The 18,963-nt window shown below is 45.0% G+C and overlaps 1 protein-coding gene across 12 annotated transcripts in view; it reads left to right on the top strand.

The window, feature by feature from the left end:
- Nucleotides 1-18,963, top strand: part of PHACTR1 (phosphatase and actin regulator 1) — a 488,777-nt gene that overhangs the window by 255,287 nt on the left and 214,527 nt on the right. For 2 of the 12 annotated variants that reach the window (XM_043908530.1, XM_043908528.1), the window contains exon 1: nucleotides 6,366-6,855. The exons of 7 other annotated variants lie outside the window; for them this stretch is intronic. In XM_043908530.1, coding sequence (XP_043764465.1) covers nucleotides 6,603-6,855 — 253 coding nt within the window. In that variant the 5' untranslated portion in view covers nucleotides 6,366-6,602. 3 more of the 12 variants (XM_043908536.1, XM_043908523.1, XM_043908529.1) reach the window with 3 other exon arrangements.

The following is an 18,963-nucleotide window of genomic DNA, read 5'->3' as shown; positions in this document are numbered from 1 at the left end:
AAAAAAGCAAATTCTTAGCTAAAATTAAAACAAAAAACACAAAAACACACCAAAAAACTGCTCACATCATTCCGATGTCTCAACTATATTTTTAAGAACTTTAGTTCTAAAAACAGCTGTGAAATTGTTTCTTCAAACCTACTGTCCAATGACCACCCTCTGGCTCTTCTACCAAAAACCTGTCAGGTTGGATTAAGAAATAATAAGATAAAAGCTTGGGCCAAAAGAACTTTTGCTATGGGTTCTAAAACACAGTTTGAAGGAAAACATGCGGGAGAAAGGCTTTCTATTAGGAGAATCAAGGCTTGCCAATTGTGCAGCTGGTTTCTAACCTTTATCTGCAGGAGTGACATTCAAAATATTTAATAACTAGAGTTGCAAGAGTCAAAAAGGCCTATTAGAACAGATGCCAGCCGTAAACAATCCATACAGCTGTGCCATGCACAAGAGCTGCATGTGAGCTCTGCTGATACATGACTGAATTGCCTACAGAATTTTCACAGCCTCCACAGCAAGCTCTGATCATGTCTTCTTGCTCAGAATATAAATGCTTTATGCTAAATATAAGAAAGCCTGGAAGCTGTATCCCTCTCTTAAATGACACATTCCATTTCATGCTTCCATTCCAGCATCTGCCAAAATAAAAACAAAACATAAGAACAAAAACAACATAACACGCAAATGCAGAAGTAGTGCAGCATGATTCTGTGTTCGTGAACCATTTGGAAATAATTTTTAATGCCGTTCTTAAATGTGTACTTTGTAGATTAGCGTACCATTCTGGCTTTGACATAGTACACATTTAGATCAAACAGAAAAAATAGATGCCGTTCTGTGAGAAACATAATAGAGGCTCTTCTTACATGTGAGTTAATAATTAGGGAGTGTATTAGGTTTCTAGGGCCGCTGTAGCAAATTGCCAGAAAGTTAGTGGCTTACAACAGACATCTATCCTGTTGCTGTTTCTGGGAAAAGAGTTCTGTCTCACCTCTGTGTATCTTTTATAAGGACACTTGCCATTGGATTCAGGATTCACCCAGGTAATTCACAAAGATATCCTTAGCATGAGATCCTTAACTTAATTACATCTGCAAAGAACCTTTTTTCTAAATAACATCATATTCACTGTTTCCAGGAACTTGACATGGACATATCTTCTGGGGGCCACCATTCAACCCACTATAGGGAAGATAGGAACAATAAAGGAGATAGAAGCAGGAAGAAAATTTAACAAATAGGTTGAGTTTAAATCAAAGGAAAAAAAATGAGGAAGAAAACATTTTTTTAACCTTTTCTTACATCAAATATGTGTAGGACTATTTCTCTTAAGTACACCTCTCTTTGAATGGTTCTACCACTTTGCCTTGTATCAACATTACTATTTTGTATTTCAATTCTCTTTTTGTGTAAGAGTTAAAGCACTATATGAGTTTGGGTAAACTCCGGGAGTTGGTGATGGACAGGGAGGCCTGGTGTGCTGCAATTCATGGGGTCGCAAAGAGTCGGACACGACTGAGCGACTGAACTGAACTGAACTGAAGCACTATATGAGCATTTCCAAATTTCTACCCTTAACTTTGATTCTGACTCCCTTTGAGCCTAAGAGCTGTTAAGTGTTCTAAGTAGGATGGAGCACAGACAAGCAGAAAGTGGAACAAAATCTCAGCTCCAAGTGATGGCGTGGAATTTCAATGTCCACAGTTGCCTTCATATCATCATCCTGGTGATGTCTTCTGGAAAGCTCAGTTTTCAGCCCCTGCCTTGCTGGGTGTAACTCTCCCACCAGGCTAATGACCATCCCCGCCCCGACCATGAACTCCTTCCAGCCTCTGAGCCTGTTTTCTCCTCACTGCCACAACCTCTCCCACCCCCTCTCTGCCCCCAGCTGCTGCAAGTCAACTTTCCCAGGGAAATTCTCCCTCGTCAGCTCCATCTCTGCCACGTTCATCACTGCAGAACTCCCCCTACACACGGCTCCCACTCGGGTAGCAAATGCATACATCTCCGTGGCTGCTCTGAATTACAAGTTCACACACGTGTTTTCAGCTGCCTGTGTTTTGAGAGCATCCTCTCTTCTCTCAGGGCTTCCCAGGTGGCTCAGATGGTAAAGAATCTGGATGCAGGAGATCCAGGTTCGACCCCTGGTGTCAGGAAGATCCCTGGAGAGGGGAATGGCAACGCACTCCAGTATTCTTCCCTGGAGAATCCCATGGATAGAGGAGCCCGGTGGGCTACAGTCCATGGGGTCGCAAAGAGTCGGACAGGACTGAGCGACTGACGCTTTCACTTTTCTTTCTCTTCTATTTTAAGCCCTGCAAGGTCAAGGGTGCTGTCTGCTGCTCTCTTCAGAACCAAAGCGTGTCCCCCACTGGTAGGCAGTTCCCAGGCTGGTGCTCCTCAAACGTTACAATGCCCCCGAATCACCTCGCGGTCCTGTTCAAATGCAGATTCTGGGGTACAGTGTGACAGGCTGCGTTTCTTCTTTCCCATTTAGATCATCTGGGTGAACATCTCACTCAAGCTGCACTGGCTCTGTGTTGAGATACCCTGATGTAACTGATAGAAATCCCTTCAGGGGTTCCGTCTGTCCTCTTCAAAGGGGGAAAAAGATAAAATCCCACAATACTATCTATTTTTCCAAGAATGCCGTAGTATGATCATTTTCTCTCATTGTCAATGCAGGGAGATGATTATCAAAGGCAGCAATAGAGCTGAGCCGTAGTAATTACAAGGATGATATTAAACACAGGTTTGTCTTAAGGGATGAGACAAACACAGACTCTGTATAAGACGTGTTCTGGCATCGAAAGCTGTAGGGATATTAGAGTAATGGGTGTCAGAAGGCGGCTTCACGGAGGTGGCATTCAGGGCACAGAGCAGGATCAAGAAAAATGCCAGATGGGTGTGCACACCTGTTCTGCTGTCTGCCGGGGGTCAGAGGAAAGGGGGTGCTGGCAGACACCAGACTCAGCATCTTCTTCCAGCCAGCACTGAGGTATATTCCATCCCAGGCCCCTCTCCACCCGCCTTCTCTTATAACAATAAACGACTGTGTATCTCAGCTTCTAAATTCAGCCTGAGACACGAACATTCATGCATCTTCTAAGAGGAGTGCGTGCTCAGTCGTTTCAGTCCTGTCCAACTCCTTGCGAGCCCACCAGGCTCCTCTGTCCATGGGATTCTCCAGGCAAGAATACTAGAGTGGGTTGCCATGCCCTCCTCCAGGGGATCTTCCCTACCCAGGTATCGAACCCGCGTTTCCTGCATCTCCCCTGCATTACAGGCAGATTCTTAACCTGCCGAGCCATCTGGGAAGCCCCTTCTAAGAAGAGTAGGGTCCTACAGAACTTTCAGCACAGATGAACGTGTTCTACCACTGCTCGTCCAATCCAGTAGCCACCATGTGCATGGACTGTTGGGCGCCTGAAGTGTGGCCAGTGCAACTGAGGCACCGAAAATGAATCTCATTTCGTTTTCATTTATTTAAGTGTAAATAGCCATGTGCAGCTAGTGGATACCATTATTGGCCAGCAGAGTTAGAAGCTCAAACTCAGGGTAGACTGCTTAGGAAAAGGAACCACTGAAGAAGGGAACAGCTCTCTGAGGTCCACCCGAGGCCTCTATGCACTAAACCTGAATAAAGAGCCCCCACAACTGCAGAGCATCGCCTTGAGACTAAGCTGGAGGTCATGTCAGTATTCTCTCTACTACAATGCACTGATAACTTGGTCAATTAAGGTAGAGACACTTGAGCTCTTGGGTCTGGTTACATGTTCAGTGAGCAAATCAAAGACTGCTGTGGGCTTCACTGTTTTAATAAGACCACGTAGAGTTTGTGCAGCTCTGTTATTCTGATCCGTGGGCAGAGAGTAAGGTGGAAAAGGCTCGCAATTTTCAAAATTTATTTTTTAAAAAAGTTGTGTTTTCTGCTCAGAAGGTACTTAAGAGGTGACACAGTTTGGGAAAGGGCTCGAGTATTTGAAAAAGAGAATAACAAATAGTGACCCATAACGCAATGCAATTAATTCCTTCATACACTCCTCCAGCAAAGCAAACGGCTCCTTGGCCACCTCTGTGCATATCTAGTCATGTCAGTCCTGTCCGACTCTTTGCAACCCCATGGACCATAGCCTGCCAGGTTCCTCTGTCCATGGGATTCTCCAGTCAAGAATACTGGAGGGTGTTGCCTTGCTCTCCTCCACGGGATCTTCCCAACCCAGGGATCAAACCTGTATCTCTTGTCTCCTACATTGGCAGGTGGGTTTTGTTTTTTTTTGTTTTTTGTTTTTGTTTTTTTGGTTTTTTACCACTAGCGCCACCTGGGAAGGGCTTCCCTCGGAGCTCAGTGGGTAAAGAATCTGCCTGCAGTGCAGGAGACCTGGGTTCAATCCTTGGGTTGGAAAGATCTCCTGGAGAAGGAAAATGGCAACCCACTCCAGTATCTTTGCCTGGAAAATCCCATGGACAGAGGAGCCTGGTAGGCTACACTCCATGGGGTTGCAAAGAGTCAGGCATGACTGAGCGATGAACACTTTCAGCCTTCAGTCTTTCAGCCACCTGAGAAGCCCTTGGCCACCTCTAAAATAAGGCTTACAGTCAGCCAGGGACCAAGTGATGTGAATATGACAGGAAAAGAAACTAGGATTTACCTGTAGCTGATTTGACTGGTAATCCAGGTGAGAAGGGAGGGGTCCCTGAAAGCCCCAGTGGGCACTAAGGGAGACTGGATTGTGATATAATTAAAGAGAACAGAACTCCAACTGAGGATTCCCTGACATCTCCTTCTAGAGCAGACCATGGCGGTTGGACACCTGGTGTTCCTAAGTACAGAATGCAAATGAAGCTCGGAATATGCTGACTTGGACAGACGCTTTGCATGTGAGGAGTAGTATGAATGAGTGGGAGATCTGGTGTGATCAGAAGTATATTATAGTGCAGTAATTTAATATCCCCAGTGGGTGGTGGACCCTATTGCCCATGAGGTGAGCTGTATGTGTAGAGAATTTGCTCAATGACCTGTCTTTTGCAGTGGTGTAAGACAACAGGGTGGGGCTTCCCCGGTGGCCCAGTGGTAAAGAATCCACCTGCAATTCAGGAGGCACATGGGTTCAATCCCTGCCTGGGTCGGGGAAGATCCCTTGGAGGAGGGCATGGCAGCCCACTCCAGTTTTCTTGCCGGGAGAATCCCATGGACAGAGGAGCCTGGTGAGTTACAGTCTATAGGGCCACAAAGAGTCGGACATGAATGAAGTGACGGAGCACGCGCGCAAGACACAGGGTATTATGAAATTCACTTTGGAGAAGTTCTTGGAAACAACGGGTGGTGACAGCGCATCCTTTAGCTGATACTGTTTTCACTGGCCAGAAAAGAGGACAAGGGCTCACAGGGAATGGGGCATGGAGGGAATAACAAGCTTGGGGTCAGACACACCTGGCTGTAAAAACATTTGCCCACTTAGGCTTTGTATGGAGATCACCTGGGAGCTTGTTAAAAGTTCAGATTCCTTGTCATTTCACTGAGCTACTAAACCAAGATCTCTCTGCTGGGGGCCAAAAAGGCTCTTTTTAAAACAAACACCCAAGGTGACTGTGCTGTGAGGCTTCTCAGCGTTAGCTCTGTAAAAGGTGAGGTAGGATTCAGGAGTCAGGATTATGGTATAGATATAGTGTCATTTAAACAACAACAACAACAAACGGTTAGATCAAACTAAGGCTGGATAAACTTGTAGCTGTTACTATTCTTAAGCCATGGATTTGCCTTCTTGAAGATACCGCTCTTTTCTTTAGAGATCTCAGGTTGATGTCATTTGCCTTACTGAGCCTTATTAACTGTGCTAACTCAGCTGGCGAAGTTTCACCCAAATTATCTAGGATCCCAAAGTTGCAAGTTGTTGTTTCTGAGGATTGATAAAAGCAACATTTTCTGTTCCCTTTCAACTCTTTAAGTTTTCATGACATGGGTGTAAGGCCCTCTTCAGGTCGGGGAATTTCTATTGAACGTGAAAACATCAGTTCTGTTGTAACAGGTTGTCGACTCCAGTGAAAAGTCAAAGGCTTGCGGGGGGCGGATCCGCCCGAGAATGGTAACGTGTTCTGGCCCCAGAGAGGAGCATGCACCCCCGAGGGCCCCTAACACAGCGGCCTTCGCTGTGGCCCATCTTGCTTTCAACCGGCAGCAAGAGGCTGGAGGAAACGGGGGCGGGGGAGGCTGGCGTTCTGCCCTGCAGTCCGAGAGAGGGAAGGTAGCTGCAACGCCCGGCAGGCTCCAGCGGCTGGTGCTGAGACGCGCGGAGGGGTGGGGCTGCCCCGCGAGGATGCGCGCGTGAGGCCCCGAGGGAGGCGGGGGCGCAGCATCCCAGGTGGGACTGGGGAGTGCTTTCCGGAAACCCTCCTCCGGCCTCGGGATCCCGATTGGCTCGGGCGGGGAGGTCGGCAAGGTCAAGACCCCCTCGGCGCCTTCTTCGGATCCGCCCGCCGCGGTCGAGCGGCTGTCGAGACGCGGGTTGCGGGGCGTGGCGGGGGCATGCTGGCCAGGCGGCGGGGCGCTAGGGGCAGCGCGCGGGGGCCGGAGCAGCGCCCGGCCCGGGGCGCCCGGGGGCCGGATGGCGGAGCCCACGCGCGCCGCGGAGCCGGGGAGGTTTGCGCTCCGCTCGGCGCGCTGCAGGGAGGGCGAGGTGCCAGGCGCGAGCGCCCAGAGACCCAGAAGGAGAGCTTTTTATTTGCTGAGGATGAAGCCCCTGAAGGAGCCCGCCCCCAGCAACAACAGCAACGTGTCCTTTGTGATCCATTGTCAACTGGGCAAGGAGATCAAACACATTTGCAGCAACTGCAGTCGTGGGGAGGACGCCCGGGACGGTGAGTGTCGGGGCGCGTCGGGGCGGCGGCGAACGCGGGAGGGGAGGAGGTGGCCCTGCCGGTCCCAGCTTGGGGGCGCCGCGGGCGGCTCTACCCAGAGAACTGCGGGGACATCCGCCTTCTAACCGGGCGTGACGCCAGCCCAGCCGGCACTTTGCGGAGCGCTGCCCAGAGCCAAACCCGGACCGCATCCGTGCTTAGACCATTGATGGAAATGCTCCCCCCAAACGAGGGGTTTGAAACAGTTAAAGAGGCAACTCTGGGATTTTTCTCTTGGGAAGGTGGGGCTTTAGAGGGTTCATCAGGGGCAACATGATTAGCTTTAAAGAGACGATTCCACCTGCTTTCCTAGCTTTCTGGGCTTCTCAGCTGTTCTCCCACCCTTGCGTTATGATAGGATGTGAGCTCTACTGGGCTGCGTTACAGATGTGGGCGTCGGGTGGGTTGACTCTGGAGAGGTGGTTTGGCCTCGGCCCCAGAGCCTTGCGCCTTGGAGACTTGTGGAGTTGTGGAATGATGTCCGTTCGGAGTAAAACATGGCCGTGGTTTTTGGAGTGCCGTTGCTGGACCCTCCTGGAATGATGCCTAGTGGCCAAATGTGGGAGGTGGGGGAGAGACGGCAGCGGCTTCCTCCAGGTGAGCTAAAGAGCGCCCCCCAAACCGATCAGAGCGCGGCGGTTGAAAGGGTACCGGGCCTCAGCGACTCTGGGCAGACGGAGCCAAGCAGCAGGGAGAGCCCTGCGCCGGCAGAAAGCTCTGCAGTTGTGGGCGCGCCTCTGTAACGGTCCAGCCTCCCCCAGGCAGTTGGAAGCAGCTCACAGAGCTGGCTCGGGAGGGCCTCTGAAGGTCTGGAAAAAGTTTCAGGCAGCGGGTTTTGCAGGGAAAGCATTAGCTATTGGCCAGGCTGAAGCTCATCGTCTGGCTTGACGCTGCACACACCTGCTTGGGCAGGCAGATTTCTGCTACCAGCCCCAGGCGGGGTTCACTTGTTCCCTTCGGAAGAGCACTTATTACTTAGGGCTTTCTCTGGTTCCTTGCTGGCCTCTGAAGTGCAGCGTAATGAAGTGACTAGCTTGGCTAATGTCTTTTCAAAATTAAGAGTCCTGCTAGCGTAATTATACTTCTCTTTGATTAAACTGCAAGAGAGGCTGTGAGGGGGATGGCGTTAGGCATCCGGCAGGCACACACCACTCGAAGCAGCACCCCTGGTAGGTCTGGGGGAGGAAACCCACACACCGACATGCGCGTGGTCCTGTGGTTACTCTCTAAGCTGACGGCACCTATGGGATATATAAATGGATTAGTGAGATGATCTAAAGCCGGTCTTTTACTGTCTACTATAATAGAGCATGAGATGCAGGCTAAAATATTTATTAAATGAGTCATTCTGTTGACGGAATTGCTTCCCAGATGGGCTGCTTCCACAACCTTGGGGAATTGATTTAAATTAGGATCCCTGAATGTTACTGCAGTAAAGACGGGTCTATACCCCCACTCAGGGATGTGGGTTCATGTATATAATTATGAACACGATGCTTCTGCTTACAATACGCGTCATCTCCACAACCTCAAACGCTCCAGAATGTGTTACGGAGCCGTCTTTGTGGGTGTTCACACATCACCTGATGGGACTAAAGCCTTTCCTTTCAAAGGATTCTTGTGTAGGGGGAACCTCATGTGGGGGTGCTTAATTTTTGCCAAGTTCTCCCCCGGCTAATCCTGCCTTGCAGAGTGTGCTGCGCTCTTTAGTCACTGAGAAAAAATGAGGTCAGGAGCTTCACCCTTCTCCTTTTACTGCCGGAGCCCAAAGCAGCACTGCCCACTGTGAATGGAAAGGAAGTTCAGATAAATTTCACTTTCCGAGGAGACTGACCTTGAATCGTACGTCGTCATGAGTGGAGATTCTGCGAGTGAAGTTCTCCAGCAGCTGTTTTTCCATTTGAGTCATCTATTTCTGCATGCCAGGAAGAGCCAGCTATTTTAAAGGAAGTGTGTAGTAAAGATTGTAGTAAGGCCAACAGATTTGGTAGGACTTGACTGAGGAGGACATTTCTTATGGTGGGGTGTGCCTGTGTTGTGTCCAGCACCCTAAATGTGTTAGGTTTCTCCTTCAGCACCACGGAGGCCATTTAGTAGCCACCAAGGAAAGTTCTGGTCTAACTGGAAAGTCCTTAGCTGAAATTTTACACAGGGAGAATTTTATAGAGGTATTGCCCACTGAGACTCAATCTTAATTTCCTCATATACAGGATATATTTAAACATTTTTGTAACTCAGTCTAAAGACAATCTATAAAACTATTTGGCTGATAGAGAATAAACTTTAAAAGAAAAAAGATCCCTGGCTCAGTGAACATATATAAGAAGTGAAATTGCATTTCAGCACTTGCCCTTTTACTTAAGTATTTTTTTTTTTTAAAGTTCCTGGTATCCACTAACTAGAACTAAAGATGTTTGGCTGACTCTATTTTTAAGTATAAAATGATTTTAAAAATTGTAGAATGTAGTTCACCTTTAATGGCCCAAGGTAGTTTGTGTTCCTTTCATTTTTGCTGTTTTGGTTCAATACTGAAGCCATTTTTCAGATGCAGAAACAAGCTACTATAGTACTTTGGTGTAAAGGCCACAAGTAGGTGAATGGTAGAAAAAATTAGAATCTTTGTCTGTCTTTGAAACGAGTGCTTTCCACTGTGCCTTCAAGTTGATTATTTTTTTTATGACACCTATACTGAATGTAGGAAATTAAGTACTGTGATGTATATGTGCCTGTGATATATACATGTACAGTCCCGATAAGCCAGATTTATTAAGATAGTGAACTGAAAGGAATTGTACAATTTCCTAGCATATTTAATTTTACCTGCTTTTCCTACTTAGAGAGGCTGTCATTAGTAGGAATAGAGGGGGGAGAAGTTTTTAGATGAGTAGATTATAAGTTATGTATGTTGTAAAGCTCCAAGAGACATAGCTACATTATCACTGAACTTTTATTGGAAGTCAGTGGGAGAATTTGATTTTATAAATAGGTAAAAACTCTGGGGGGAAATCTAGGCTCTATGCTGTATATAATTTCATACATGTTTTCTTTTCTCCTTTGAATTCTTTTTGAGTCTATTAGTGAGGAATTATAGAATTATGCCATTAATTACTGTGTATTAAGATATAATTTCAATAGAAATGACACATTCTGAAAAGTTTTAAAGAATATCTTGAAACTTCTATCTTATAGTGGCCTATTTACAAAGCAATCAAATGATAAATAGATTTAGAAACAAGACATTGATTGTAACTGCTACTCAGTACCTTTTACATGTAATGGATCAATATTTCAAGGTTGTTTTCACTTCACTAAATATGATTTCTATTCTTCAAATATTCATATATAAAATCACTAATCCAGTGACTTACTAGATGCATTTCCAAACTTTATCTTCAGGATGAGAAATATTTAACATGTCTTCTGATGGATTCCAATGTGAACTTTTAGAACAAAAACAATTTGTTGTAATACTTCTATATTACTCTGACTGTAAGTTTCATTCCGTAAGACAGCCTTTTAGAAAGTAGTGCCTTATGAGTTTCTGTGGGTCAAATGCTTCCTTTTGCAGATGAGGAAACTGAGGTGCATAAAGATGAGGTGAGCAGTCCCCCGAGATCTAACCATTTGGTGTTGGGGCTGCTAACAGTACCTGTCCCTTGATGAAGCAAGAAATTTCTAATAGTGGTCCAGAGCTGACTCCTGGAACCTCACTGCCTGTTTTCAAATAACAGCTCCTCCCCTTGCCTGCTGGGTGACTTTAGGATACCATGATACTATCTACTGCATGGAGTTGTGAGGATTAAATGAGATAATTGGTACGAAGCACTTAGCATGGTGCCTGGTGAGAGAAGGTGCTGGAGAAATATTAGCTGTGATTACTATCATCTGTATTGTTACCTCCAAGTTCAACTTTGTCTTGGATTTTTCCTCCTGCTATTGTGCGTTCCTTGGTCTCTTCTGTAATCAAACATCCCTGGATTGGGTCCAAGATGAAAGCACCAATTCTACTCTGTATTTAACGGTGAAAACGTATCTTTCTAATAAAAGCAAGGAAAAGTGAGATGGGAGAAGAGCCCCTTCAGCATTGTGCACTTCAAAATTAATCTGCTGTGGTGGTTTTAGAGTTTTAAAAATCATGACCCACTCGTTCTAGATGAAAGGGCTCATGCATATGTCTAAATTTACAATGAATAAGCACTTTTTGTTCAGTAGACCAATCAAAAAAAAGGCAAGGTGAGATCTTGAAGAGGAAACATGAACAGCTGGATGAAGTAGTTACTGGAGAATTCTATCAACATGGGCCCTAAGGACGCTCAGAGACAAAGGGAGAGCTATGGAAGGCATGGCCTGAAGCAAGGGGTAGAGATGGGAATCCGCCTCCTTAAAGTCGGGAGGGCCTGGGAAAGGCTCTAACTTGGGCAGGGTATATAAAGGCTGGAACCCTGAAAAGAAAGGCATGCGCTGAGACAGTAGTGAAGAGAAGTGAAGGACTTAGTGGGGTGTTAGGAGGGAGTGTACAAAGCAGGGAAATTCTAACAAAGTGGGCTGTTAAAATTCTGTTAAAGTATCATATACAGTCATCCTTCAGTATCTGCAAGAGATTGGTTTCAGGTACCCTCCATGGGCACCACAATCCAGGGATGCTCAAGTACCTTGTATAAAATGGCCTAGTGCAATAAATGCAATCTGCTTTCCATACCTGTGCGTTTTGCATCTGCGATACAGAGGGTGGACTGAATTCCTCCAACTGAGCTATTGATTGATTCTCTTAAACGTTTGTTATAAAATTAGCAGCGTATGTGTGCTGAAAGTGATGGACCCTTTCAGATACCAATAGGTACAATAACCAGCTATTGCCTTTGGATCTTAGAGCAACAGGAAAATAAACAGCTAAGTTGGAGGAAGCCATTAACTGTGTGAGTAAGGCAGGAGGGCTTCCTGGAGGAGGTGATATTTGGACAAGAACCTAATGGAGGCATTTTCTCAGGTAAAGAAGGAAGGGCATGTCAGTGAGGAAAACAATGTGCAAATGATTTAAACTGCAAAACAGCACAGTCTATTCCAGTATTCTTGCCTGAAGAATCCCATGGACAGAGGAGCCTGCCAGGCTACAGTCCATAGGGTTACATAGGGTTGGACATGACTGATGTGACTTAGCACACATGCATAACTTGCTCAGAAAAGGGGAGAGGTTCAGCAGATAGAATTAGTGGAATGTGGGGAAAATGACATGAGGTAGTCCAGAAACATATGTTGGGACAATTCTTCATTTTTTCCCACTGATATATTTGTGCAGCGTTTTTATGTGCCAGGTTAAGCATTGGGAACATAAAAGTCAATGGGACAGTATGGTCTTTGTGCTCAAAGACCTTATAATATACAGGGAGATAGGTAGACAGACAGATGCACAGAAGTTTTAAAAAGTGTATGAGAAGGTCAGGTGTTGTTTTGGAGGCAGAAAGTAGAGAGTGTCAGGCCTGGCTTGGGCAAGAGAGAAATCAGGAAGATTTTGGTACAATTTACGAAGGAGTTCAGATTTCATCCAGGGAGCACTGTAAAAATATTTATTAATAAACAGAAGTCTCAGTGAAATAGAGTTGGGAGACCGAACTGGGGAGTTCTCACGCCCTGGGAGGACAGTGGAGCCCAACAGGAAGAAGACAGACTCTTCTCTCCTGGCGAGGATTCAGCCAGTGAAAAGCCACGGACTCTTTGTTGGCTAAGTCCTCCCAGCTTCCTTTTCCCTTTTGTAAAAGTGGCCCCCTTTCTGGGACTTTCACGGGTTGTAGACTTCCAGTTGCATTTCTCTGCTGATCCTGAATGAATCCATCTTTTTGCTGGAGAAGTTCCCAGCAGTCTATTTGTTTTAGGTCAGCAACACCGAAGGCAGTAGAGGGATTTTTAAGCAGAGGTAGCATGATGGAGCTACCTTTTTAAAAACTATTACTATGAAAAATTGCACACATACAAATGTAGACTGAAGAAGATAATGATCTCTCTAGTTTCCTCGCATATTCCCCCAGTCCTGTATTATATTGAAGCAAATTTGTATATGTTTTATGATGGTGTTGCTGGCAGAGCTTAAGAAGGGCCCTGAGTCTGACACTCATAACCAAGAACAGCCACTTGAGGACCTTGAGCAGCAAGTGTCAAAAGACCAAGACTCTGCTATTCTGGTGTACGCATACAAAGGCCCAGTAACAGTTTCAAGCACCAGCAATTCAGTTTGCCTTATCTTCAGCGTGACTTTGAACTTGTAAGTAGTTTTGCTAATTTCTCCTTCTGCTCTAATATCTTTCTGACTCACTGACATCTATAAATATTCACTCAGTTTAGGAGAAGATATTTTTAAAATATTTGTAAAATCTATAGCTTAAAATAGACCCATATGTCTGAAGGAGATAGAAAAGATCAATAGGTAAAATATGACTTTATTGAGAGGGCAAGGATCGGAACCTATTTGCTAGTCCCCAACATTCATTTTTGTAGTTGATACAACTGGTAAGAATGTTTTAGACATGAATAGGTGTTTAGAGTTTTAAGACATGGCAGAGAGGGGGCATGATGATTTCATTTTTGTGTAGGTCATGAAACAGGGATTCAGTTTCATTCTTTTGCATGTAGCTGTTCAGTTTTCCATTTATTGAAGAGAGTGCCTTTTCCTCCTCGTATACTGTTGGTTCTTTTGTCATGAATTAACTGCCCAAATATGCATGGGTTTATTTCTTGGCTGTCTCTTCTGTTCCACTGATCTATGTGTCTGTTTTTGTGACAGTACTATACTGTTCTGATTACTGTAGCTTTGTAATACAGTTTAAATCAGGAAGTGTGCCTTTAATTTTGCTCCTTTTTTGCAAGATTGCTTTGGCTGTTTGGGGTCTTTTGTGGTTCCATACATGTTTCAGGATTTTTTTTTTCATTTCTGTGAAAAATGTCACTGGAGTTTTAGTTGCTTTATTGAGAGATAATTCACACACCATAAAATTCACCCATTTAAAGTGTACAATTTGATGGCTTTTAGTATATCCACAAGGTGGTAATCTGTCACCACAGTCAATGTTAAGACATTTTCGTTGTCGCCAAGAGAAAGCCCACTCTCCTTAGCCAGTCTCTCCAATCATTTTGTCTCCCCTAGCCCTAGGCTACTATTAATCTGTTTTTGTTTCTGTAGCCTTCCTTATTCTGGACATTTCGTATGAATGGAATTGGGCAATATGTAGTTCTTTGGCTGACTTCTTTCACTTAGCATGACATTTTCATGGCTCATCCATGCTGGAACATGCATAAGCCCTTCATTCCTTTTTATCACTGAATCATTGTATGGATATGACACGTTTTGCTTATTCACCAGTCAGTGGATGGTGGTGATTTGTGTTCTCTCCATTTTTTGGCTGTTACGAATAATACTACTTTGAACATTTACATGTAAGTGTGGGTGTACATGTCTGTTTTCCTTTCTTCTGAGTATATCCCTAAGAATAGACCTGTTGGATCATACATTAACAGCTTATTTAGCCAATTGAGGAACTGCCCGTTTCTTTTTCAAAGTGACTGCACTGTTGTACATTCCCAACATCAGCGAAGATAAAGTCCTATTCCACTACATCTTTCCAATGGTGGTGGTTATCTGTGTTTTGGATTATAGTCACAGTGGAGGGTTATTAAGAGAGGAAGTGAGATTTGGTGGTCAAGAAGAGTGTTGATTCAGTAAGCTTAAAGCCAGTAAGTTGAGAAAACCTAGACACTGAAATACATTATGTTACACTGTAAAATTTGCACATGTTATTTCCTTGCAATCATCAGGACATTTTAGGGTTGGAAAGCCTGTTGTGACCATCTTAGGGAGGAGGAAACAGCATCAGGGGTCGTGTCTTCCTCCACGTCACCTACTGATGCTGCTACATTTGGGCTAGCCCTCCGCTTCCACCTCTGCAGCCATGGTTGGCTGCTTCTGAGATGTGAACTTCCAAGAGGAGACTGGGCTTCCCTGGTGGCTGAGGGTAGAGAGCCCGCCTGCCGATGCAGGAGACGCGGGTTCAATCCCTGGGTCGGGAAGATCCCCTGCAGAAGGGAATAGCAACCCGCTCCAGTATTCTTGCCTGGGAAATCCCATGGACAGAGGAGCCTGGTGGGCCACAGTCCATGGGGTCGCAATGAGCCAGGCACGACTGAGTGACTAAGACACACACACACTTGAGGCTACATGTTTTGGAAAGTGGAGTTTCACTTCTTAAAGTGATTAATGAAATATGAAAATGATTGCTTCTGGAAAATTCAGGAAGAAAGGAACACGGAAAACAAACTCAATTCATTTAAAAGCAAAAGAGGAAATTATATGTGTTTTTGGATGATAGTCACCCTGGAGGATTATTGAGAGAGAATTACATCAACCCTCTGCCTGCTCTTGAGTCACCTCTGTCCTGAATTTCTTCCACCTGTGAGATTTATTTCTCTTCCCTGAAGATGCTGAGTTGCCTGAAACCCAACTACATCAGGGATTGGTAAACTGTGGTCTGTGAGCCCTCTGTTTTCATAGCAGAGAAGGGGTTCTTTTTTTTTTTTTCTTTTTTACAATTACAACAGTTGACAGAAATCAAAAGAAAGACTATTCCATGATGTAGGACACTTACACTAAATGCAGATGTCAGTGTCCATAAATAAAATTTTGTTGGAGCTCATCCATGCGGGATTGTGCATGTACTGTCCACAGTAGCTTTTGTCACACAGCTGCTGGGTCGAGGAGCTGCAGCAGAGATCTGCAGACCCTCAAATACTTATTCTGGCTTTTATCAGAAGAATGTTGCCGACGCCTGCTACATCACCGTTCCTGTCGTTAGGAAGTACGGCTATTGACTGTCTTAACATCACATCTAATTTTAGGATTGAAAGGGACTCAATCGCTTGTCTATCTCATTCACCAGAACTGCAGTTTTACTCTTTTCAAAAGGCTGCGTGGTGTCCTAGTGTAGGCAGAGGGACAGGTTTGAAATGAAAATCAACCTAAAAAGAAACAACTCATCCGAATTGGGTTTGTGGAGTATCTTTGCGCTCCCCACCCCCACCGTGACCTTTATGTGGGCTTCAGGCAAGCACATGTGACACAGGGGATGTATTTCTAATCCCCACCTAACAGCAAACTGTCTTGACGCTGTTATTGTTTCGGTGTGAACTTTAGAACAATCGCCTCTGCTATTTTGGCACAGGGAGACTTGCCTCCACGGTAATTATTTTGTAACCCACAAAAGTAATTATAAAATCAAGTAATTAGCTTCTAAACAAGCTGTAACCCCAGCGATGACTCTTGGGAGAGGGACCAAGCTCCGCTCTTTAGTTCTCAATTTTAGGACTGCCACCTTCTGCCTCTCTTGCCCCTTTGCCTCAGTTTTTGTGTTAGGTCAAGTTCAGTAGCAGCCTTAAGTGATGCACCAGCTGCTCTTGAAGCGGCTTTCTTAAACAGTAGTATCGCTCCAAGGTTATGAGCAGAAAGACAGAGGAGCAAGCAAGCAAAGGGAACGGTGAAGCCTGGTTTAATTCTTCCTGTGATAGAAATCCACTTTTCAAAGGGTGTTACAGCCTACCACACTCCATACCTGGTTTGGGCTGGGATTTTTGGGAGTTGCTCTGTAGTGAGACCTCCAGATTCTGAAGGTGTTCTCAGTAAGAGTTGGCACCAGGATGTCCTGGCACAGAGCGAGGAATGCAATCTGCCACATAGTTAATGACCATCCGTCACTGACAGGCCGGCCCCAGAGCAGAATCGGGGGTTATTTCTTGAGAGACTTAAGTCTGTTTATGGGCAAGTGTTTGTCTGCCATATGCAGCAGATACTGGGGTTAATGTTTATATGTTTGGAAACTTACTCGTCTGATGAACTGGACTACTCCCCCACGGTGAAAGGCTGTTTCTAGCAGTTGATCTTGGCTATGGGTGCTATGATGGATTTGCTACATATTCAAGACTCGGCCTTTCCAAATCTCAGTGACTCACTGATCCATGAGTCCCTTCCCGAGCTCACTAAAGAAGCCAAACAGTCCCCAGACAGAAGCTTATCATCCCCCAGATGAACACACAGTGAACCTTTCTGCTGGCCCAGAGCCCTATTGTTTTCGTATCCACATTGAAGAGTACGCTACAATTTCCAGTTAGCCATGGTATGAATTATTCATGCCCTAGAAGCAGCCTGTGGTCAGAACGCCACCCCCTGAAGTAAAACGGAAGACAAAGGAACAGGTTTTCATATTTGCAGCTGACAGCGCCCTTTGCAGTGGGAGCAGACGTAATGAGCTGCGGGACCCCTCCCATCCTTCTTCCCTGTCTTTGAGGCAGAATCATGAACATGAATGCAGCTGTCTTGTGGTCAGACGATAGATGTAACCTGGGTTACTGGCGAGTGTTGCAGTCATTGGGCTGGGTGCCTAGGTCAGTTTTTCAACGTTTTCCAAGAACACAGAAGAGGGAATACATAGTAAAAGGAGCATCTGTGTTCAAGAGCTAAAAGACCACAGACATAAGGACGAGAGTTACCTTTTGGAAGAAGAAACTTGTGAGTATCTTAGAAGACCCTCATGTATAAACCAGATAAAAGGGGAGATGGCTCTGGTTTGGGCGGGGCTACCCTCACAGAGTGCCCTAGAGTCCTAAAGCTTTCCAGTTGACTCATTTTTTTTTAAAGATTTTTTTTTATAGCGACCATTTTTAAAGTCTTTATTGAATTTGTTACAGTATTGCTTCTGTTTTATGCTTTGGTTTTTTGACCTAGAGGCGTGTGGGATCTTAGCTCCCCAACCAGGGATGGAACCCACACCCCCTGCATTGAAAGGCAAACTCTCTCAACCACTGGATCACCAGGGAATCTCCAAGCTTTCCCGTTTAAAAGTTGTTCTCTGCTCTGCTCCATTTAGATGAGACACAGTGTACAGTGATTATTGCATTTTTAGAATATAAACATCAACTCATAACTGGGGACATTATATATCCCCAATTTGTATCTTATAAAGATGATGAAAAAAAAAAAAAGATGATGAAACATCTAATAGAGCAACTTCTGACATAAATAAGGTATAACCAAATAAGGTATTGGTTTTTGTGTGTGTGTGTATGTGTATGGTCCACCCTAAGGTAGTGTCAATTTGGGGGAAAATGTATATATTGGGTGAAGATTTGCATGGCATCATGTATAAATGGGTTCCAATAGAAAATCTTTAGCTTCAGATTCTTTCAAGAGGAATGTTGAATCTCATGTCAACATTAATAGTCACCTCTGTAAAAAAAAAAGACAACTGCTCAAAATGAAATTAGATCAGATGTACAGTCCTTTTTGCTTCGTCTCTAACAGACAGCCCCAATACTTTGGCCCCCTGATGCGAAGAACTGACTCATTTGAAAAGACTCTGATGCTGGGAAAGATTGAAGGTGGGAGGAGAAGGGGAGGACAAAGGATGAGAGGGTTGGGTGGCATCACTGACTCAATGGACATGAGTTTGAGTAGACTCCGGGAGTTGGTGATGGACAGGGAGGCCTGGCGTGCTGCAGACCATGGGGTCACAAAGAGTTGGACATGACTGAGCCACTAAACTGAACTAACAGGAGGCTCAGTGGTAAAGAATCTTCCTGCCAATGCAGGAGGCTCAGGAGACACGGGTTTGATTCCTAGGTTGGGAAGATCCCCTGGAGGAGGAAATGGCATCTCATTCCAGTATTCTTGCCTGAAAAATCCTATAGACAGAGGAGCCTGGCAGGCCACAGTTCATGGAGTCGCAAAGAGTTGGACATGACTGAGCACATAATTGTCTCTAACACTGTTGATGGAACCTTGTTGAAATTCACCATTAGATTTATAAGCATGAGTTGAGGACCAAATAGGAATGACACTTAGCATTTAAACCATAAGTAGATGGGTCAGTGTGTGTGACTCGCTCAAAGTACATAATTCACCATGAATGAAATGACATAAAGTAACTTTGAAAATATCATAGCCATAAATTATTGTGAGATTTAACTGGAAGTGTTTCCACTATGCTTTTAGAAAGCAAACATGGCTTATTTTTATTGCAGAATCCTAAGAGTGCA

This window comes from Cervus elaphus, chromosome 7, assembly GCF_910594005.1.
Source record: "Cervus elaphus chromosome 7, mCerEla1.1, whole genome shotgun sequence".
In the NCBI taxonomy this organism is placed as follows: Eukaryota; Metazoa; Chordata; class Mammalia; order Artiodactyla; family Cervidae; genus Cervus; species Cervus elaphus.
This window is presented reverse-complemented; position numbering and strand designations above follow the sequence as displayed.